A 20,582-nucleotide genomic window follows, 5' to 3' on the forward strand; every position below is an offset into this window, starting at 1 on the left:
CTGTAGCAACTAAGCATAATTCCTCCCTGCAAATGTTATGATGTGAAAACTAAGTAAAAGTAAAAGCTAAAACTGTATTGCCTTGGGAGATAGATACCCTGGGCCAGGGGTCCTCAAACTTTTTAACCAGGGGGCCGGCGCGCGGATGAAGTGGCAGGCAGTCATCTGCAGCTGCTTGGTTTCCCAACCCCCGGCGGGGGGGTGTGTGTGTAAATAATGCGGACCGGATTGAGGACCCTGGGGGCCTGTATCTGGCCTGTGGGCTATGGCATGAATCTGCTGCCTGCTTCCTGCAGAGGGGGTGCCAGCTTCTGCCCACTGTAGTAAAGTAAATTCCACCTCAAAAGCTAGCAACAGATATCTTCATACTGATCACTCTGAAAAGACTGATAGTGATCAATCCTTGTTCTTGGGCTCCCTCAGCGTATTGCTGGGATGCAGATCCTTGCAGACTGCACATCCTGCTGTCTCAGCCTGTTTGTTCCTTTCAGTCCCAGGTAGCAGGGAATGGCACAGTACTCCTTGTACCATGCAGTTCTCCTTCCCAGGGTCTTTGTGTCTTGGGTGTCCGTCAGGACCATGTTCCATCCCCAGGTCTCTGTTGGCAATGGTGAGACAATATCGGTCTCTTTGGACCGTCTCTTACAACTTCTTATTATCCTACTCTGATTTGAATGGTAATAAATTAATTTCCCCCAGTCAAGTCTATTTTGCCCATGACTGTAATTGCTGAGTGATCTCTCCTTGTCCATGTCTCGACCCATGAACCTTTCATTATATTTTCTCTCCCCTGTTCTGCTGAGGAGGGGAGCGATAGGGCAGCTTGGCAGGCACCTGGCATCCAGCCATGATCAACCCACCACGTTGGGTTAGGTAACTTGACTGTGTTAGTGCTGTCATTGTTTAGATCAGGATCTATGTTTATATATGTTGCTGCTTGTAATGTGAATTCTCAAAAAATCTCAATGGAGGGGGATCTGGGAGCTGTTTATGTCTGAATGGGAGTAGGAACTTAAAGGCAGGTCTGCTGTTAACTCTAAATATTTCTAGAGATGCTTATCTGTCCAAGAAATTTTTATTTAGCCTTTTGAATGCTTGAATTATATACTGACAAATTAAAAGTAAGAATATTGTTGGAGTAGCTGGTTGGGCACTTCTTAAAAAAATAATAGAAAATCTTTCATTGGGTCTTTTTCTATTGGAATTAATAGGAGTTTAGGTACTTAGAGCAGGAAGGAGTGGGATCAGGCCCTTTTGGTGTTCAGGTGTTAGGCTCATAGATGAGAGAGTTTTATGTATGCTTCATAGGAAAGTGATATTAAAAAAAAACCCCTACTATTCATTTTCTTTGGGAACACCAATCCAACTCTCATTTACTGGGAATCAACCTGAAATAGAGCTGGCTATGTTTTTTAACAAAGCCTCTTTTTTTGAGAGAATACTCATGGGTGCATGTTGTGACTACTTTAAAACCAAAGGGAAAGGCAGAGTGAGGAGCTCATGATTCAAGGGGCAATTCCCCTCCTGTATGTGTTGAGTGGAGTTGAGAGCGAGAATACCACTTACACCTGGGCTTCTTTCTCCTCCTCCCCCCCCTCTTTGTGCACTTTACAGCTTACTGCCTCTTCAGCTTTAACTCTGGTAAACATCCTCTTGCAAAGTCGAGGTTAGTGTATGTATGACCTTCTTCAGGGGTAAAGTATCAGAGTGCTGCAGTTGAATGTAATCCAAAAAGTGATACTGACTGTACAACCTGCTCTGAAACATACAGTGTAAACAAATGGAAAAAATGAGGGATTTTCCTTTTTGTTTACTGTAGCTTGGAGAGCTTTCTAAAAACAATGGGAGATGCAACATTTTGGACTAGAGCTATGTATATATTTCTTTTTTTCCACCTGATTTTCATGTGATACTGCTTCCTATGACACACCTTTCTTGTATTTCAAAAGTACTGAATCAGTTTTGGACTTTGAGGGAGTGTGGTTTTATATTATCTCCGTTATAAATAGTTAACATATAACACCTTACTTGTAGTATTCATTCCAGATTTTATATGCACAGTCTGTTCAAGTTTAATACTGATACAGCATATGAAATTTGTTTGTATTGCTTTGTATCTATACCTCTGACTTAATGTTTGAGCCAAGAATCAATGTCATGTTTACATAAAATCCAAAAGAAACACCCAAATTCTGCAGTGATTAAGTATTGAGAGCCAAACCTGGGTCTTCATGTTGGGGAAAAGAGATGGGTTTAGGTCTAATCTTCAGAGAATAGAGTTTGAGACCTTTGTTCTACAGGGTGTTTTGTCTAGTAATGGCTGAAGTGAACATCTTATGGTATACCATACCTTCTTACAATATAAGAAAACACAGCTCTTTTGCCTTGTGCTTTATTGTGCAAAGTGGAAATGCAGACTTGTGAAACAGTGCATGCATGTCTCATTCAGTATTATAAATCTGATATCTTGTGTATTGGTAACTGCAGCAGTTTCCATCTCCAAAGAGCTACACAAACCCTACCAGATTGTTTGGGTTTGAAGGTGAGCTTTAGCATCAGCTCAGTGATAGAAGAGGTGAAAGCAGAGAGGTTAAGTGATTTGTGGCAGAGTGGAGATTAGAACCTGGGTTTGTGCCACTAGAGTACATAACTTCCCTCTTACTTATTGAGAGAATGGTTAAATTTGCCGATAGGTGCAAGCTCCCTGGTGTGGGGTTTAGAAAATTGCTGCCAACTTGCTGAGCTATTGGGAGTTTCACATTTGTCTTAATTGGATACAGCTCTGCTTCTGCAGTTATCATTTACCAAATAAATTATTTTCTTACTATCAAACTTTTATGAATGTTGTGATGGAATGGCGAAGAGGGCTTGTAAATGAGCTCCTTTTTGATTTTATGATTTTATTGGAGATGAAAAGGGTACATATGAAAGAAAGGGTTTGTCATATTTGTAAAGCAGGTTCTTTAAGGTATATAATTTCTCAGAAATAGATGATGACTTGTACTTGATTAATGAAAGGTTATTGATAATGAGATATGGTCTTTTACTTAATAATGTAAGTTCTCTCTCCCCCCCCCCCCCTCCCCCCCCAGGTTTCCACTTGAGTGGCACAGTGACAGAACCTGCAATGCAATCGGAGCCAGAAACTGTTTGCAATGTAGCTATCAGCTTTGATCGTTGCAAGATTACCTCAGTGACCTGTAGCTGTGGAAACAAGGACATATTTTACTGTGCTCATGTTGTGGCACTCTCTTTATACCGGATCCGCAAGCCAGATCAGGTCAAACTACATCTTCCCATTTCAGAGACACTCTTTCAAATGAACAGAGACCAGCTACAAAAATTTGTACAGTATTTGATCACAGTGCACCACACAGAAGTTTTGCCAACTGCTCAAAAATTAGCAGATGAAATTCTTTCTCAGAATTCAGAAATCAATCAAGTCCATGGTAAGTCTGATAATTGTTCTTTTGTTTCATTCCCTCTTTGGTTTTGAGCACCTTTTTTGTGTGGCATTCAGGAGTGTGACCTCCTGAGGTCCCTTCCAGCTTGAATTATTTTGTGATTTTTATGGTGTTTATTAAAGGAGATTCTCTTCACTTTAAGATGTTTAGGAAGTAATACTTTTTGGGAAAGAGAAAAGACATGTTTGTTAGATACAGATTAGGTGGAACAAAAGAAGGGAGTCTTTCTGATAATGGGACTCAGCAGCCTAGCCCCTCTCCTTAGGGTTCAGTGACCCTGGCAGGCCCAGGCAGGTGGTGCTACAATAAGTTGAATCTCTGGAGCAGTTCTCTTCTTTGGCTTTAAGGGCTATGGGGACATGGCCAGAGGCAAGGCAGTTGCTCTAGTTGTTGTGGGACATAATGAGAAAGGGAGTTTGCAGAGCTGCCTGGTGGCAGTGAAAAGGGAAGCTAAAGCAGATGCAGGATGTTAGGCAACAGAGGAAGATGCTCAGATGTTGTAAGCTGAAGGCATGTATCGCATGAGAGTTGGTAACAGCCTGAATGTAAGGAATTAAGGGGAAGGAGAATTATGGTGAGTATGCAAGTGGTGCAGAGAAGGCTAAAACAGTCAAGGGTGATTAGAAAAGGGGAAGGCAAGGGTGAGAAAGGAAGGACATATGATGGCTACAATGGCTATATTAGCTATACTATGGCTAATCTAAGAGGAGAAATGACAGAAGGGGTGTTGCAGAGAGTGCTTAAACTTCATCATCATTGTTTGTAATTATACTAATCACAGGTATATTGATCTTTGTCAGTTATTTCCTTATTGTCAAAATATCTCTTTACTCATTACTATTTAAAGTATTTTTAGAGAGAGATTTAATGTTTATATCACAGCCCAAATGACAAGAATAGGGAGAAAAAAACCCCAAAGTTGTTGATCAATTACAAAATTTCACAATGAGTTTTGAGTAGGGTAGTTTTAAAAATATCCACAAAACTAATTTTTTTTTCTTTTCACATGTTGCTCTTTTCCTAGTAAATGAGATTGTAGTATGTCTTTATTGACTGTTGATATTTCTTAATAAAATAACAAAAACTGAAGTACAAAATCCAGGCAGCACAAGAAAATAAACTGCTATGGCCAAAGAAAGCTGGGTTAAAAAAGAGGATCTATAGTCTCCTGATTTTCCTCTTGGACTCCCATGAAACCATGGTCTGGTGTTTTGGGTTTTTTTATTACTTTTTTTTTTAAAAAAATGTGTTTAAAAAGTTAAATCCAGGATTTTTTTAAGGAAAAAGTTAGTTCCTCTGATTATATAGCAAGTGAGCAGTGTTCTGGGATTTATACTGTAATTCTTTTATTTTGATCTTTAATTAAATTCCTTAAATTAGAAATAAAAAAAAAAACTAACCAGAAGAAATCTGCCCCTGGTTCTAATAGCATAGATGGCTGAACATAAGATCACCATTCACTGTCATATCTCCTGTGCTACAGGTGTTCAGTTTGTAATACAAAACTGTCTTATAGACCTCTCTTGCTTTGAAACATTTAACCTCACTAAACCAATGTTTGAAGAGGAATCATATTGAACACTGCTTTAAAGGCACAGGTAAGTAAGAGGAAAAACTTACAAAAACTTGCTTATAAAAGTAAAAGGAGACCTGGCACAGAAACACCAGAAAGCTTTGACTAAAGGAAAGTCTGGAATCTGGAGTTGGATGAAGAAATTCTCTTCAGTGTTACCTAGAGGTGTTTTATATAAACCACCCTGGAATTAAAACTTCTAATTCTTTTTTTCTCTTGTGATAGCTGTACTAGTTCTGGTTTTCATATATTTCTAGCAATAGGCAAAAGAAATCAGCTCTTGAATACTACTTATTGTTACGTAAGAATGATCCAGGGCTTTGAAGATCTCTGGACCACATCAGTCTTGTTGACTTGCTTATGAGTTGGCTAGGGAGATGGAATAACTGCAGTATTTTCCTTTCACAACGGGTGAATTGGACAATTGTTTATTTGCTCAAAATTATGTCTTATGCAGCATTTGATGACTGTCATTGGACACCTTCCTTGTGAAGGAGGTTACTGGAGGAACTAGTGAAGTGACCACTGATGATACGGGTTTTGAAATGGCAAATACTTTTAAGTTCCTCAGTGGATACTAGTGATTCAATATCTTTCTTGCTTCATGACTGAGCCTCACTGCAGGAAAAAAATAAGGGGATGCTGTTAGAAGTGCAGGAATGTGTTGGCTATTCATTAACTTCTTCAGGAGATCAGAGTGATTTATTGGAAATACTCTCTGTATTTACCATGCTAATTTTTCACTTGGTGGTGATTACAAGAGGGTTTTCTATGTTTTTAAGGCACAAAAGCACCTCTTTACGTTTGAGATTTGTTGTGTTCTGATTTTTCTCATGTGACTGTGCTGCAGCTGTACATGTTCCTGATGACTTTGAAACTGGAGATCTGTCTAATCTGTGGGGTCTAATCTTCTGTACTGAAGACAACAGTAGGTATTCATAGTGATACCCTGAAGTCTGTGCTGAATAACTCTTGGCTTCACATTGGGTTTCAATTTGGGGATGGTGACTCGGAAAGCTGGATGTAGGTTTGGATCCTGCTTAGCTGAGGCTTTTTTCCCCCCTGTTAACTTTTGTACCATCATAGTGGAGGAAGCTGGCAGGTGTGTAATGCTAGGAATATAACAATCAGGGTTGTTGGATCTGTCTTGTCTTAGATATGAAACTTCAACTTAAATAAATTGGTCACAAGCTCAAACTATGTTCCTGAGAATTGGAGTGGAAATGGGAAAGTAACTGCAAGGTTAGGGGGAGGTCTTTTTGCATTTTAATCTCATGGTAGCATTGACTTGTCGTTACATACATATTGAAAAAGGGTCAGCCTTTTACTGGTATAAGGACAGCCTAGCAAACCAATTTAATTTTTTCCTTTTAAGGTGTAATGTTTCTTTCCTGAGTGTTCAGTTCTGCTGTTATCTCTCTTTTTAGAAAACCATATGGATGTCTCCACAATTTCTTCCATTCTCTGATTAGATACAAATCTACATGCAGGTGAATTCGAATTTAATAGGAAAGAACTGGGAGAAAAGGGTCTATGTACATTTTGTCCTCTCAGAAGCAGAGGTGTCTGTGTAGTTGTTTCTCTATTTTTCCAGGCAGATCTAGACACATCATCTGCAAACATGAACCGGTAAATGTATATTAGGAGCACTGGTGGAAGCATTTGAAAAGAAAACATTTATAAAAAAAATATTCAGATTTACTTTAAAAGAAAGTTTCATAATATCTAGTGCTGTTTCTATATTGTAAGTTCCAAAGGGCAATCTGGAGATACCGATGAATGTGTGTTAATCTGGACCTAGTGCATTTAGCTCAAATGATGGGATTTTTAGTGGGAAATTGTAGGGTAGGGTAGGGCTGAACAATAGAATACAATGTATTGCCAACCTACTAGAAAAGGGAACATCTAACATTAAAGAATCACAGAATGGTCAGGGTTAGAAGGGACCTCTGGAGATCATTTAGTCCAACCCCCTGCTAAAGCAAGTTCACCTAGAGCAAGTTGCACAGAATCACATCCAGACCAGTTTTGAATGTCTCCAGAGGAGACATCACAGCCTCTCTGGGCAGCCTGTTCCAGTGCTCTGACACCCTCAAAGTAAAGAAGCTTTTCCTCATATTCAGATGGAACTTCTTGTGCTACAGCTTGTGCCTGTTGCCCCTTGTCCTGTCTTTGGGCACCACTGAAGAGCCTGGTCTCATCCTCTTGACACTCACCCTTAAGATATTTGTAGACATTGGTAAGATCCCCTCTCAGTCTTCTCCAGGCGAAACAGGCCCAGCTCCCTCAGCTTTTCCTCACCCGGGAGATGTTCCAGTCCCCTAATCATCTTTGCAGCCCTCCACTGGACCCTCCTCCAGTAGTTCCTTGTCTCTTGAACTGGGGAGCCCAGAACTGGACACAGTACTCCAGATGTGGCCTCACCAGGGCAGAGTAGAGGGGGAAAGATAACCTCCCTCGACCTGCTGGCCACGCTTCTTCTAATGCACTCCAGGATCCCATTGGCTGCCTCGGCCACAAGGGCACACTGCTGGCCCATATGGTCAACATGCTGTCTACCAGAACTCTCAGGGCCTTCTCTACAAAGCTGCTTTCCAGCAGGTCAACCCCTGGCCTGTACTGGTGCATGGGGTTGTTCCTCCCTAGGTGCAGGACCTTCTACTTTCCTTTGTTAAACTTCAAAAGGTTCTTCTCCACCCAACCCTCTAGCCTGTCCAAGTCTTGCTCAATGGCAGTACAGCCTTCTGGTGTATCAGCGACTCCCAGTTTTGTATCATCAGCAAACTTGCTGAGGGTACACTCTGTCCCTTTATCCAGGTCACTTATGAACAAATTGAACAGGACTGGACCCAGTGCTGACCCCTGGGGAACACCAGTAGCTACAGGCCTCCAGCTGGACTCTGTGCCACTGATCACAACCCTCTGAGCTCTGCCATTCAGCCAGTTCTCAATCCACCTCACCATCCACTCATCTAACCCACACATCTAAGTTGTGTGGAGTTAACTGGGCACCAAAGGCAGCTCAGGTCAGGTCACTGCTGCACTTGCACTGCTTCTTGTAAGGCTTGTCCTCCAACAGTTCAGGTGGTTGCTGCTATAGTCATTCCCATAACATGCAACTCAAATCCCAGGTTACAACAATTTAAAGGTATTTCCATTGCAGTCTCTACCCCTGGTCCCTTTGGGCCAGATTATAGGGTTTAACGTTGCAATGAACTCCTCCCCTTGCCCCTGCTCTGGCTTGGACTTATCCACAGACTGCAGTCCCTTAGGGGTATATCTGCTTCAAGTGGAGTCTTATGATGAACCATTGTCTCTCCAGGGGTATACCTGCTCCAGCATGGACTTATCCACAGCCACAGTTGCTTTGAGGTACACCTATTCCAGTGTGGCCTTCTCCATGGGCCACAATGCCTTCAGAGATATACGTGCTTCAGTGTGGCCTTACTCACAGCCACAGTCCCTTCAGAAGTCAAACTGCTCCAGCATGGCCTTTACCCTTGGCTGCAGTCCCTCCAGGGGTGTACCTGCTCTGTCGTGGGCTTATCCGTGGCCACACGCTTTGAGGTGCTCCAGCATGACCTCATGCACAGCCACTGATGCTTCAAGGCGTACCTTCTCCAGCGTGGACTTGTCCTTGGGCCGCAATCCCTTCAGAGGTATACCTGCTGCAGCACAGACACATCCCAAAGCAACTGTAGCCATGGTTATACTTGCTCTGACGTGGGCTTATCCACGGCCACAGACGCTTTGGGGTGTCCTGCTCCCACATGGACTCATCCACAGGTCACAGTCCCTTTGACTCGAGTTCACACTGGAGTTCCAGCCTGTCCAGTACAGCAGCACAGAAACAGCAGTGATACCTTGGCCATCTACCAGCCCTGGTGCATCACCATTGCTGTTATCAGAATGTTCCTGGGCCCAGCACAGTGAGATGATAAGCAGTGCAGCAAGCAGTGAAAGCAAGCAGCAGTCACTAATGAGCAATATACAGCAAGGCAAGCAAGCACAGGAGCCTGCCCTTTAATACGTAAACAGCAATAACAGCTATAAATTTGATCTACTGCATTCCAATCAGATCTGCTTTTATTTCAAACCCTTTGAGCTCCACATTGGGCCTCAAAAAGGACTGTTGTGGTTTAACTCCAGCTGGCAACTAAACCCCACACAGCCACTCACTCACTCCCCCCACAGTGCGATGGGGGATAGAATCAGAAGAGTAAAAGTGAGAAAACTTGAAGCTTAAGATAAAGACAGTTTAATAGGTAAAGCAAAAGCCATGCACACATGGAAAGCAAAACAAGGAATTCGTTCACCGCTTCTCATCGGCAGGCAGGTGTTCAGCCATCTCCAGGAAAGCAGGGCTCTATCATGCATAATGGTTGCTTGGGAAGACAAAGCATCACTCTGAATGTCCCCTTCCTCCTTCTTCCTCCAGCTATTTATTGCTGAGCATGATGTCATGTAGTATGGAATATCCCTTTGGTCAGTTGGGGTCAGCGCTGTCCCAGCTATGTCTCCTCCCAACTTTTTGCGACCCCCCAGCCTACTTGCTGGTGTGGTGGTGTGAGAAGCAGAAAAGGCCTTCACTCTGTGTAAGCACTGCTCAGCAATAACTAAAACATCTCTGCATTATCAACACTGTTTTCAGCGCAAATCCAAAACAGTCCTATACAAGCTACCATGGAAAAAATTAACTGTCCTAATGAAAAGCAGCATCCCTGTCCTGTCTTTACATTTTCTCTCATTAATATTGGCTGCTTCACATCAGTTGCTGTTTTGCTTTGATGCTGTGTGCTGCTGAACAGGTGTTGTATTCCACCCTAGAGTTCGTAAATTAAATAGAAGATGAAGTGACTTATGTCTAACCTTTGAATCATTTGGGGAATCAAAGGCATAATATTTTTAAATTGTTAAGTTTATGATCTTTTTTCTGTATGTCCTGGGTTTGGCTGGGATGGAGTTAATTTTCTTCCTAGTAGCTGATACAGTGCTGTGTTTTGGATTTAGTGTGAGAACAATGTTGATAGGGCACTGATGTTTTTGGTTGCTGCTAGGTAATGTTTATACTATGTCAAGGACTTTTCAGTTTCTCAGGCCCTGCCAGTGAGAGGGCTGGAGGGGCACTGGAAATTGGGAGGGGACACAGCCAGGACAGGTGACCCGAACTGGCCAAAGGGTTGTTCCATACTATATGACGTCATGCTGAGTATATAAATTTTGGGGAGTTAGCTGGGGGGCTGGTATCACTGCTCGGAGACTGGCTCTGGGCATCTGTCAGTGGGTGGTATTGTGCATCACTTGTTTTGGGGTTTTTTACTTGAATTTTATTTCTCTTTCTCTTCTTGTTTTTCATTACAATCATTAGTGTTAGTATAATGTTTTACTTCATTTTAATTGTAAAACTGTTCTTATCTCAACCCACAGGTTTAAGCTTGTTTGTTTTTTTTTTTTCCTCCTAATACTTTTTCCCATGCAGCAGGGGGAGGAGTGAGTGAGCAGCTGCATGGTACTTAGTTGCCGGCTGGGGTTAAACCATGACAGTCCTTTCTGGCACCCAGTGTGGGGCTCAAAGTGTTGAGATAACAGATCTGTCCAGAGCATGTTAAAACAAAGTTTATTGTAAACATTCAATGTATTGCTTTAATAGTTGCTGGTCACAATGTTATAACACTATATAATTATTGTTTAGAATAATTTGGAGTACACCAAGTTTATAAAATCAGTTGCTGTTCTGCTGTGAATAAGCGTGCATCAGTATTGGTTTCTAGCTGGGATCATTCAATCTTTGCATAGTACTTATGCTTTTTACTTGTAATCATTTTTTATATGACATTTAATAAGTACTAACTGATCTAAAGTTCATTTGATAATTAAGTTTATAAGACTTTTATAAATTTAATTTCAAGGCGTTCTGTATGGCTGAGTGAGTAATTCGGCATGGTTTACTTTGAAGGTTAAACCAACTTTTGTGATACTTCAGAAATAAGGACCAAGGAAGAAGTTTACCTTGAATATGCTACATTCTGTTGTTATTTTAACTAAGATTTACTGTAGATCCTTCTCCTGAATAGCTTGCAATATAAGCTATTCTTAGCCTATTTTCGTCAAGGGCCCTTGCTTTGCTTCTATTTACTTTTTGAGGTTAAGTTCTCCATATATGATACCAATTTTTGAATACGGTTGCTCGTTTTTAAAGCAGTTGCTCTTAAAATTGCTATGTAAATGATCTAAGTTTAATTTTCGTATAATGCTGCTGCTTCTTATAACTTGGGAGTTGATTATATTTAACATGTAACCTGTTATGAACATAAATATAAAAGGTTTTCAAATACTCTGTTTTCAAATTTTATTTTGGTGTTTAGTGTTACAAACAACTGTGTACAGTATTTCTGCTCTGATTGCGAAGATTGCCATTTTGTAATTTTAGTAAAAGAATATGAGTATGTATGGCCATATCCATATGCCTGAGTATAAATATTTACTGTATTTAACTGTAAGTACATGACTTAAAACCTATTTCAAAGATCAGTCATGACAGAAGTTAAACTGTGTCATTTTATAATCTCTGGCTTTATTTAAAGGTTTTAATATTTAGTATTAACTATACAGTGCTTTTCACTTTCATAGTTCAAATGGGAACTAATTTGTCCCCGTGACACCCCTCTAAAGCGCATAAGTAATACTTATCCCCAGTTTACAAGTGGGGAAAGGGATTTGGTCTTGGTACCAAACTGTGTTACAGAGATAAAATTCAGGGCTGCCCATGTTCCTCTTCACAGCCAAATTGTCCATCTACCAAAGCCTTGTGGTGCCTGTTTGGGGCCACACTGTACCCTGTCGTGGTTTAACCCTGGCCAACAACCAAGCACCACGCAGCCGCTCACTCACTCCTCCCTCACCCAGAGGGATGGGGAGGAGAATCGGAATGTAAAACCCTAGCACTGAGATAAAAACAATTTAATAGGTAAAGCAAAAGCCACGCACACAAGCAAAGCAAGGAATTCTTTCACCACTTCCCATGGGCAGGCAGGTGTTCAGCCATCCCCAGGAGAGCAGGGCTCCATCACGCATAACAGTTACTTAGGAAGACAAATGCCATAATGCTGGATGTCCCCACCTTCCTTCTGCCCTCAGCTTATATACTCAGCATGATGTCACATGGTATGGAATACGTCTTAGGCTAGTTCAGGTCAGCTGTCCTGGCTGTGTCCCCTCCCAATTTCCAGTGCCCCTCCAGCCTTCTTACTGGCAGGGCCTGAGAAACTGAAAAGTCCTTGACATAGTATAAACATTACGTAGCAGCAACCAAAACCATCAGTGTCCTATCAACATTGTTCTCACACCAAATCCAAAACACAGCACTGTACTAGCTACTAAGAAGAAAACTAACTCTATCCCAGCTGAAACCAGGACAACCCCAAGCAAAGCTGCCACCTCTGGGTTGACCCTTCAGATCTAAGTAGTGTTGAGCCTACTTGCCAGCTATTGCTAGGGCTTCATTTCGCAGCTCCCTCATTGCAGTCATGTTGCTTGTTCAGATAGTTTCTTGTTAGCTCACCTGATCCCATGTATTCAGAAGAAAAGTGGCAGTGTAGAAAATCCTGTCTGTTGCTTAAGTCTGTGTGCACGCTAGTGGGAGAGGAAGCAGACTAGATCAATCAGTGTACACCTGACTATAAGTGGATTTAGTGATCTTGAAAAGTGGCAGGTGTAGAGATGTGGAGATGGTTGTGTCTCGACCCCAAAACAAGAGTGACATGGGCAGTGGGAGCTGAGGCTTCCTTGGCAGCACCACCAGGAGGCCCTGCTGCTGCCAGGGCTGCAAAAGGGGTTTGAACTTGTGCCCAATCAGACGCACTGTCTCTATGACATTTTAGTCCTTGGTTATTGCTGAAGACTGCCAATGGCATTGAAAGATCAGTGAATTACAACTGTAGCTGGTGCCAGTTACATGTATACTGGAAATTCTTTATGCATACCAATTAAAAATTTTGATCATACTGAGTGTAGCCTATATACGATCTTGCGAGGAAATACTGCTTTGAGTCAGAAGTTATCAGTAGTACTGTGCTGAATAGCATTGTAGAGGTCAGACCCTCAGCTTGGTGTCTTCAGCTTTTATAGTCTTCTAACCCAGTGGCATGAAAATAATGCTGGTGTAAGTATAGCTATGCTGAGCCCCTGGGGAAGGCATATTTGTGAATGTGCTGGGAGAAGAGGCCTTTGGGGGGGGGGGCAGTGCTGCTGGCATGGAGCAGCAGGCACCCTTGTTCCTGTAAAGGAACCCTGTTTAAAGAATCTGCAGTAGCTGGCTGAAATTTAACCTTCTAGCACAAACTGACCTATGAGTTTTGATAAAATGTAAACAGTTATGGAAGGAATTTTGTTTTTGCTAAATAGGGAAGTTTAGCTGAGGAGTCTTAGGCTATTTTTAATATGACTTAAAAGTAGCTATACCAAGATTAAATAATGATAAATCTCCATTGAAGTGAGGGATAAATATGTGTGTGTTGTAGATTCGTGCTTTTATACAGTAGCTTTTCACAGGTCTTTTCTCTGTGTTTTAGAGCAATGAAATTTAAACTACTGTAAACCTGAGTCCATTCAACAGCTGCACTGCTTGTTCTCAAGTGGCTTGATTTCCCTTTTTATCTCATTCTTTGCAGCTGAAGACTTATCAGCATGTGTTTCATGTAGCTGACTGAATTGAAAGCCCCTTAAAACTAACATAGTAAAGATGGAAGCACTCACAGAAGAGGAAGTTTTTCATTCCTTGGGTTTTGTACTGTCTTGGGCTTGATTCCTGTCTTCTGAGACACTCTTATGGTTCCCGTGGAAGGCAGAGGAGTTCTTTTACATCTTCAAAGATGTAATTTCTTATTGATCTAAAAAAAAAAAAATATGTATATGGGCAGCAGTGCAATGTTCAGAGATGTAGGCTCTGAAGTTGGAGGCAGTTTAGGAAGTTGCTGAGCTGGAAAACTTTTTAACTCTATCAGCAACTAGTAGACAAGACATCCCTCTGACCCTTTAAATCTTCTGGTTGTATTTTCATTGTATAAAGATTCTAGCATTCCCTGCAACTGCTTAAAAGATTTGCTTGCATGGCAAAGCTGCAATTGTGAAATAAAGGCTTAAATCAATAGGATCAATGTTTCTATACATCTTTCGATTCCTATACATCTGAAGAGTTGTAGCTATCTTTGCTTTTCGTGTTCTCAGGACTTCTTTAAAAGCAAATTTTTACAAATCTGACCAAGTAATTTTCCTTCCCTGACAGTATCTTTCTTTTAGTAACAACATGTTCTGGGGTTTAAAAGTGATATATTGTGTTATGCAATTCAATTTCTAACATCTCAAAACCTTACAGACACGGAGATTACACAGTTGTGTCAAGTTAATTTGAGTCTTGAGCATGCTAAAAATATCTTACATCTGGTATGGTGATGCACTACCTTGAGTTGTTTCCCTGACAGTCTAGATAAGTGTTTTTCAACCTTTTCAGTTTGAATATCTTTTAAAAAATATCCAGTGAAGCTGCAGGCTTCTTCAGAAATATGTAGATTGTTAGATGCTGCAAGAACTTGTTTTAGTTTTGTCAACCTTTAGAAGAGGCCACAAGTGAAAAATCACTGATCTCAACTGCAAAATCTGAGTTAGAGCAACCTGTGGCAAAAGCACTGCCTGATGGTAAATCCAGTCACTTCAGTTGGCACTAGGCAAATTTAGGTAGAATTGCTCTGAATTGACTCTGTGCTGAAGACATTGCCTATATAAAAAATACTCCTTCAGAAGCACCATGGTCTTACACAGCTGTATTTATGATGGAAATGCCTTTAGTGCTTAAAGACTTTAGATTTGTTTGGGGATTATTATTTTTTTGTACTCTTTGTTTAGCTTTGCAGGGCCATTGCAGTTCAGAGGCACTGAGGTGATGATTTTTCTCATGTTCATCAATAGCAGTGCTCACTAGCAGTCACTTAAACCTGAGCAAGATTGCTGAAGGTACAAAAGTTACACGGGTGTTTTGGTGAGATTGGTTTTTGTTGGGGTCTGCAGCAGATCTGCAGACGAATTAGTTGACTTCAAAGACTTAGTCGTGTTCCTTTAAGACAGCCACAAAAATATCAGGCATGTAAACAGGATGTGAAGAATCGGAACTTGGAACCGCAGCATACGGGCACCTACAGCAACAGCAAATAGCAAGCAAGAAGAAGACAAAGCCTATCAGCATTTGACACATATACTTTCTAAGACATATAAGCAATATGTAAAAACAATAAACGCCATTTTGGCCATTTCGTCAGAACCCAGTCACGTAGATATAGTGTTTTTATGTCCGTCTCGACTTGCATCGCCACAGGTTTTAACATTGCAGTTGTGATACTGTAAAGTCAGTCTCGGAGAAAAACCCTCTAAGACTTGATTTGAAGTTTTAGAAGGCAGGCATTCTTTATTACAGCGCTGGAAGCACGGGAGAATGTTTCCTCTGAGCATGCTCACCAAGTTACTCAAGGGTACACATTATATACAGTATAGTACTTGCACATTCATAGTACATTACATATTCATTTTCATTTATGTACAGGATTGGTTACAAGTTTCTCGCTTCTAATGCAAACTAGTACGCATCCTCAGATAGCGCTACTGAAGTTTTTTACCAGCTATGCATGCTCCCCAAGTGGGCATTTGTCCTCTCTTGGGGGGGCTATTTGAGTTGGAGGTCACAATCTCCCACTACCACAATTACCTTTGTCCTACTTTCAACTAATTTTCTGTGGGTTGCAACACCTTATCAGCTTGTCTCCTCTTGTGGCCAGAACTTTCTTACTTGGTGGCTTCTTTCTGCATAATTTAGATAACAGTGTTCTTATTATCTGTTCTTTGTTTCCCAAGGTTGACTCCCTTGATTAGAAGTCCTTTCAGTCATCAATTTTGACCACTTGAGAGTCAGCTTGACCTTAACTTTGTGCACAGATTTGTTTAACTCCAGCAACCTTCCCTTAACAGAATACTTTGACATAAATGTATATACAGTGATATCTATACAGTAGCATCAGTTGTTGAAATACTATGTAAAGTATAATTTTCTTTGCAAAAGCATTCTACACTAGCTGCTGAGATGGGAGGAAAAATCTCACTTTGATTTTAATGGTTTATTATAAAATATAGTTTATTTAAATATCTTTTCATAAGCTGTCATTTAAGTGCTTAAGACTACTGAGGATAAATTTAGGTCTATTTTAAAGAACCTTTAGATGAAAGTCAAGACATCTAAAACAGGACAATACACAAATCCAAAAACCTGCAGTACTCCTTTCTCCTGGACAAACAAACCTCTTCTTTATATAGAACATAATGATTTCTCTTATTGCTGTTTGCAGGTGCTCCTGACCCAACAGCAGGTGCTAGCACAGATGATGAAAACTGCTGGCATTTGGATGAGGAACAGGTCCAAGAACAGGTTAAACTCTTCCTCTCCCAGGGTGGATATCATGGATCAGGGAAGCAGCTCAATTTGCTTTTTGCAAAGGTATGTTGAGTGCCCTAAACCTTCCCTCTTTTCTCTCCCCCCAGCCAGTCTGTACTTGTTCACATCTTACTCAAAGTCCTGTTCTAAAACAAGATAAAGTCTTGGGAACATGATGGCAAGTTAATAATGCAGTGGAACACAGTCTGGTCTGTCTTGAGATCAGTTTAAAGATATGAAGTAACATTTCAACTGTCTGTAGCTTTGCTGTTCTCTTCCTTCCTACCCCCAAAAATGCTGGAGAAACCTGTAGAAATGATGGTCTTGAGGCAGCTTGCATAATACGCCTGGGGATTACTTGTGGAAGAAGTGTGTTTGCAGAATTACAGTGGGATACTGAAACTAAAAAATTGTTGTTAAAATTGGGAAGGCAGACTATTTTTTTTTCTACTTAAAAATTTCACATCAGAGATATAAATTATATTTCTTATTTAACAGATTAAATGTTTAATACTATAACATATTGTCTGTACTGCAGTTTAGTTTGTTTTTTTCAAGTTTGTATTAAAAGATTCATTTCCTAGGTGCGAGAGATGCTAAAGATGAGAGATTCAAATGGAGCTCGCATGTTGACATTGATAACAGAACAGTTCATGGCTGACCCTCGTCTGTTACTTTGGAGACAACAAGGAACTGCAATGACTGACAAGTATAGGCAGCTCTGGGATGAACTGGGTAAATGCATAGACTTCAAAATCATTTAGGTGTTCATGTGTATAATGAAGAAACAATTACATATTTAGGATGGGGAGAAACTTTATTGTGATACTAGGTAAAATACATAAGAGTTTTCTGCAGGTTTGCATGTTCAGTTAAGGTTGGATGAAATTGAATTTCTGATCTACTACATGAGACAATTACAGTTGAAGGAGAGGAAGCGTGGTATGAAACAAGTATGTTTGCAACAGGTTGTTAGTACCTGAGGATCTAAAAAGAATAAAGCAAAAAGTGGAAACGTAGGTACACAACTGAGGGTAAGTATATAAGCCACTAGCACTAAAATGGAAAGATTTAAGGAAGAAATCAATTCACAACTAGAGAGAAATAGAAGGCAAAAACAGAAGATTCATTAAGAGTATGAGAAGATAGCAACGAAGGAAAGTAGAAGTTCATTACTGAGCAGGAAAGGAGATCAAATAACAGAGAGCTATAACAATTAACACTGCTTTACAGGAAAGGTCAGTTGTGACCAGGTACATGACTTGTACAACAGAGGAACACAGGCTGAAATGGGAAAGGAATATTTAAACTGGTAAAGTCTGAAGACACTTGCTCTAAAGTGTTCCAGAAACTAACTGACAGTTTTGAACTGCTGCTTCAGAAGCTCTCAAAATCTATAGGAATTTGTGGTAGGGATGTGAAATTAAAAACAACTTGAAGGTAAATGGCACCAATATTTTAAAGGTGGGTAGGTGAGTGGAAAATATAATATTAAGTAACCACCAGCATTGCTTTCCTAGATGTAAGGTACTGAAACAAACTACTAACCGGTTGGTATATAAGCATATAGAAGATAAAAACGATAAAATACAAACTGAATTATTTAAAATACAGTGGTAATACTAATTTGTTTCTCTAAAAGATAATTTACTGAGTGTATGAGTGAAAGAATTAATGTGTATATCTTAGCTGTAGTAAGGTTTTGGATGCTGCCTTGGAGGCTCTCTCAAAGCGAGTTGAAGACACACAGCTGAATTGGAATTGCCTTGTGATTCATAGAACTTGGAGTAGTTACCTGTGCTCTCACTCAATCTGGAAAGATACTTCAAATCTAGACTTACAGAAGTCTGTCTTGAGGTGTGTTCTGGTCAATATTGCTATTTCTGACTTATGTGGTGTGGAATATTTATATATATATATATATATAAAAAACAAAACAAAAAAACCCCAACAAAACAACAACCCAAAACCTACTGATGAAGCCTCTTGGGACAATATGGAAACATTGCAAAGAACAAAGCTATAATGCTCTTGGTACATTTTAAAGGTCCAAAATCAATCTAAATGAAATTAAATCCAAGCAAGAACAACATGCTTCATTTAGAAAGAAGTCAAATCCAAAACTTAAGTTTCACACTGTTACAGGTTAAAGATGACCATGATTGATTGCATGTTGTCTGGTGGGGCTAAGATAGGATATAACCTGTTTAGCATAAATTATGTTCATTCTAAATGAGGCATTAGGCTAATAAAGCACTGGCTGTCTATAGTTGATATTATAGATTTCTGTGGTGAAAAGCCTTAATATCAGAGCAGGCAAAGCTCTGTCAGAGAGTGTAGATGTAACTACTGTGCCTTCAAGTATACCAACCCTCTTAGTATGTAATTTTTATGATGCCTTGGCTTGCTGGGGAATAATGCTTTTTGCCAAGCTGGACATGTACGCAGCAAAATTGTATCCCATCATACTGAAAACCAGAGGGTCTCATGCTTTGTTGCTTATGTGGGTTGAGCTGGTAGGTGCTGGGAGAAGCAGAAATGTGTTCTCCATCTGTTAACCTGTAGCAGTCTTACCATGTGCTGCCAATAAACATAAAGGTTTTGTTAAATTTTCTTAGTGACTCCTCTTCTTGTTTCATCAGTTCCATATTAATGTCATCTTCTTGACAGCATCTATCTGAAGGTGGAATCTCTCTGCCTGCAGCATCAAATAAGCGATATTTTAGATTAATTGAATTGATTAGTTTAGCTCTGTTTAACCAGAGCTGTAGTTGCCACTCCCAAAAAGCCACAGTGCAGCCTCCAGCCTCACTGCTACCTCAGCTGCTGTATTTGCAATCTGAGGCAGACCCTGTCGTTTCAGTCCTGAACTGCTCTGCCTTCTCTAACAGTATCAAAATATGTTTATTGTGTACCACAGTTTTAATTGTAAATACATTTCAATCACTTGAGTGTGCAGTAGGCTAAGGGTAGAACTTAACTTGGATCTTCCACCTCTAGCTTGTGTTTATGTTGTGAACCTGTCCATTTTTTCCCCATACCAGTAGGACTCCTTCCACTGGAGCTTAGCAAGTTCCCTGAAAATTTCTGTTAATTGGATGAATCTCCAATTTGAGTCATACCTTGTGTGAAAATTAGAAGCTGCTGCTATGTTTTTGCTAGGATTTCACCTTGAGTTTTGCTCTAGTTAAACACATTCCTTTTTCCAGGTGAAACATGCATGTGAATGTACAAAAGTTGAAGGTGGTTTTAAGGGAGACCAGAGTTACGATAGCAAACTACAGAAGGAAGAGCAGGATGTCCCTGGTGACACTTGATCTGTGCCAGTAGTGTCAGAGAACTCAGATATTGGGTTAAAGGGGGCGATGGTATTATGTTCTCAAATAATGTTTGTTTTCCTATCTTGTCATCTTCTAGGATGTCAGAGAACTAAAATATCAATAAAGGGAGTGGGACGGGCCTTTGCATACTTTTTGTATTTTATCTGTTCAGAGTAATCTGGAACTGGCATATATGTATGTCTTTTTTTAAAAAAATATTTATCTATGATTTCATTTCACAGATAGGTAGCAACATTGTAGTTATGGAGATTTTAGGACATGTAAAGTATGTAAATATAGACTCTGGTTAAGAAATGCTAGCTTGCTTGCACCGGTATGCTGTCTGCCAACCACTAGGCATATGGCCACTTTGTCAGTTCCATTTTGGCATAGGTTTTTAAGCATACTTAAATAACTTCAGCTTTGCTCCTTGACTGGGTCACTTGGACCTTTCATTAGAACTTAACTGATTCTTCCTGCATGGCATTGATCAAGGATACTAGAAAGACACATTGGGCTCTGATCAGAGTTCCTGCTGAAGTTTATGGTAAATTATGTTGACTTCAGTAGAAATCAGATTGGGTTTGTATGTTTGAAGATGCTGATTTAAAAAACAAAATTAAATACTTCACATCTAAGTATGAACCTGGCGATTTTCTAATGCAAAGTCCTAATTCTGTAAACAATTTATGATTCAATGGCCTCAAGTTAACTACCTAGTTATGTGGAAGGCTTTTTTGTTGTGTTTTAAA

General features: G+C 40.2%; 1 protein-coding gene across 1 annotated transcript in view; it reads left to right on the forward strand.

The window, feature by feature from the left end:
- The window catches only part of LOC130141960 (zinc finger SWIM domain-containing protein 6-like), a 114,580-nt gene that overhangs the window by 53,250 nt on the left and 40,748 nt on the right, over positions 1-20,582 (forward strand). Inside the window, 3 exon segments of the mRNA XM_056323294.1 lie at positions 3,093-3,449; positions 16,425-16,573; positions 17,095-17,245. Of these exon segments, the coding sequence (XP_056179269.1) occupies positions 3,093-3,449; positions 16,425-16,573; positions 17,095-17,245 (657 nt within the window).

This window comes from Falco biarmicus, chromosome W (assembly GCF_023638135.1).
Source record: "Falco biarmicus isolate bFalBia1 chromosome W, bFalBia1.pri, whole genome shotgun sequence".
Taxonomy (NCBI): Eukaryota; Metazoa; Chordata; class Aves; order Falconiformes; family Falconidae; genus Falco; species Falco biarmicus.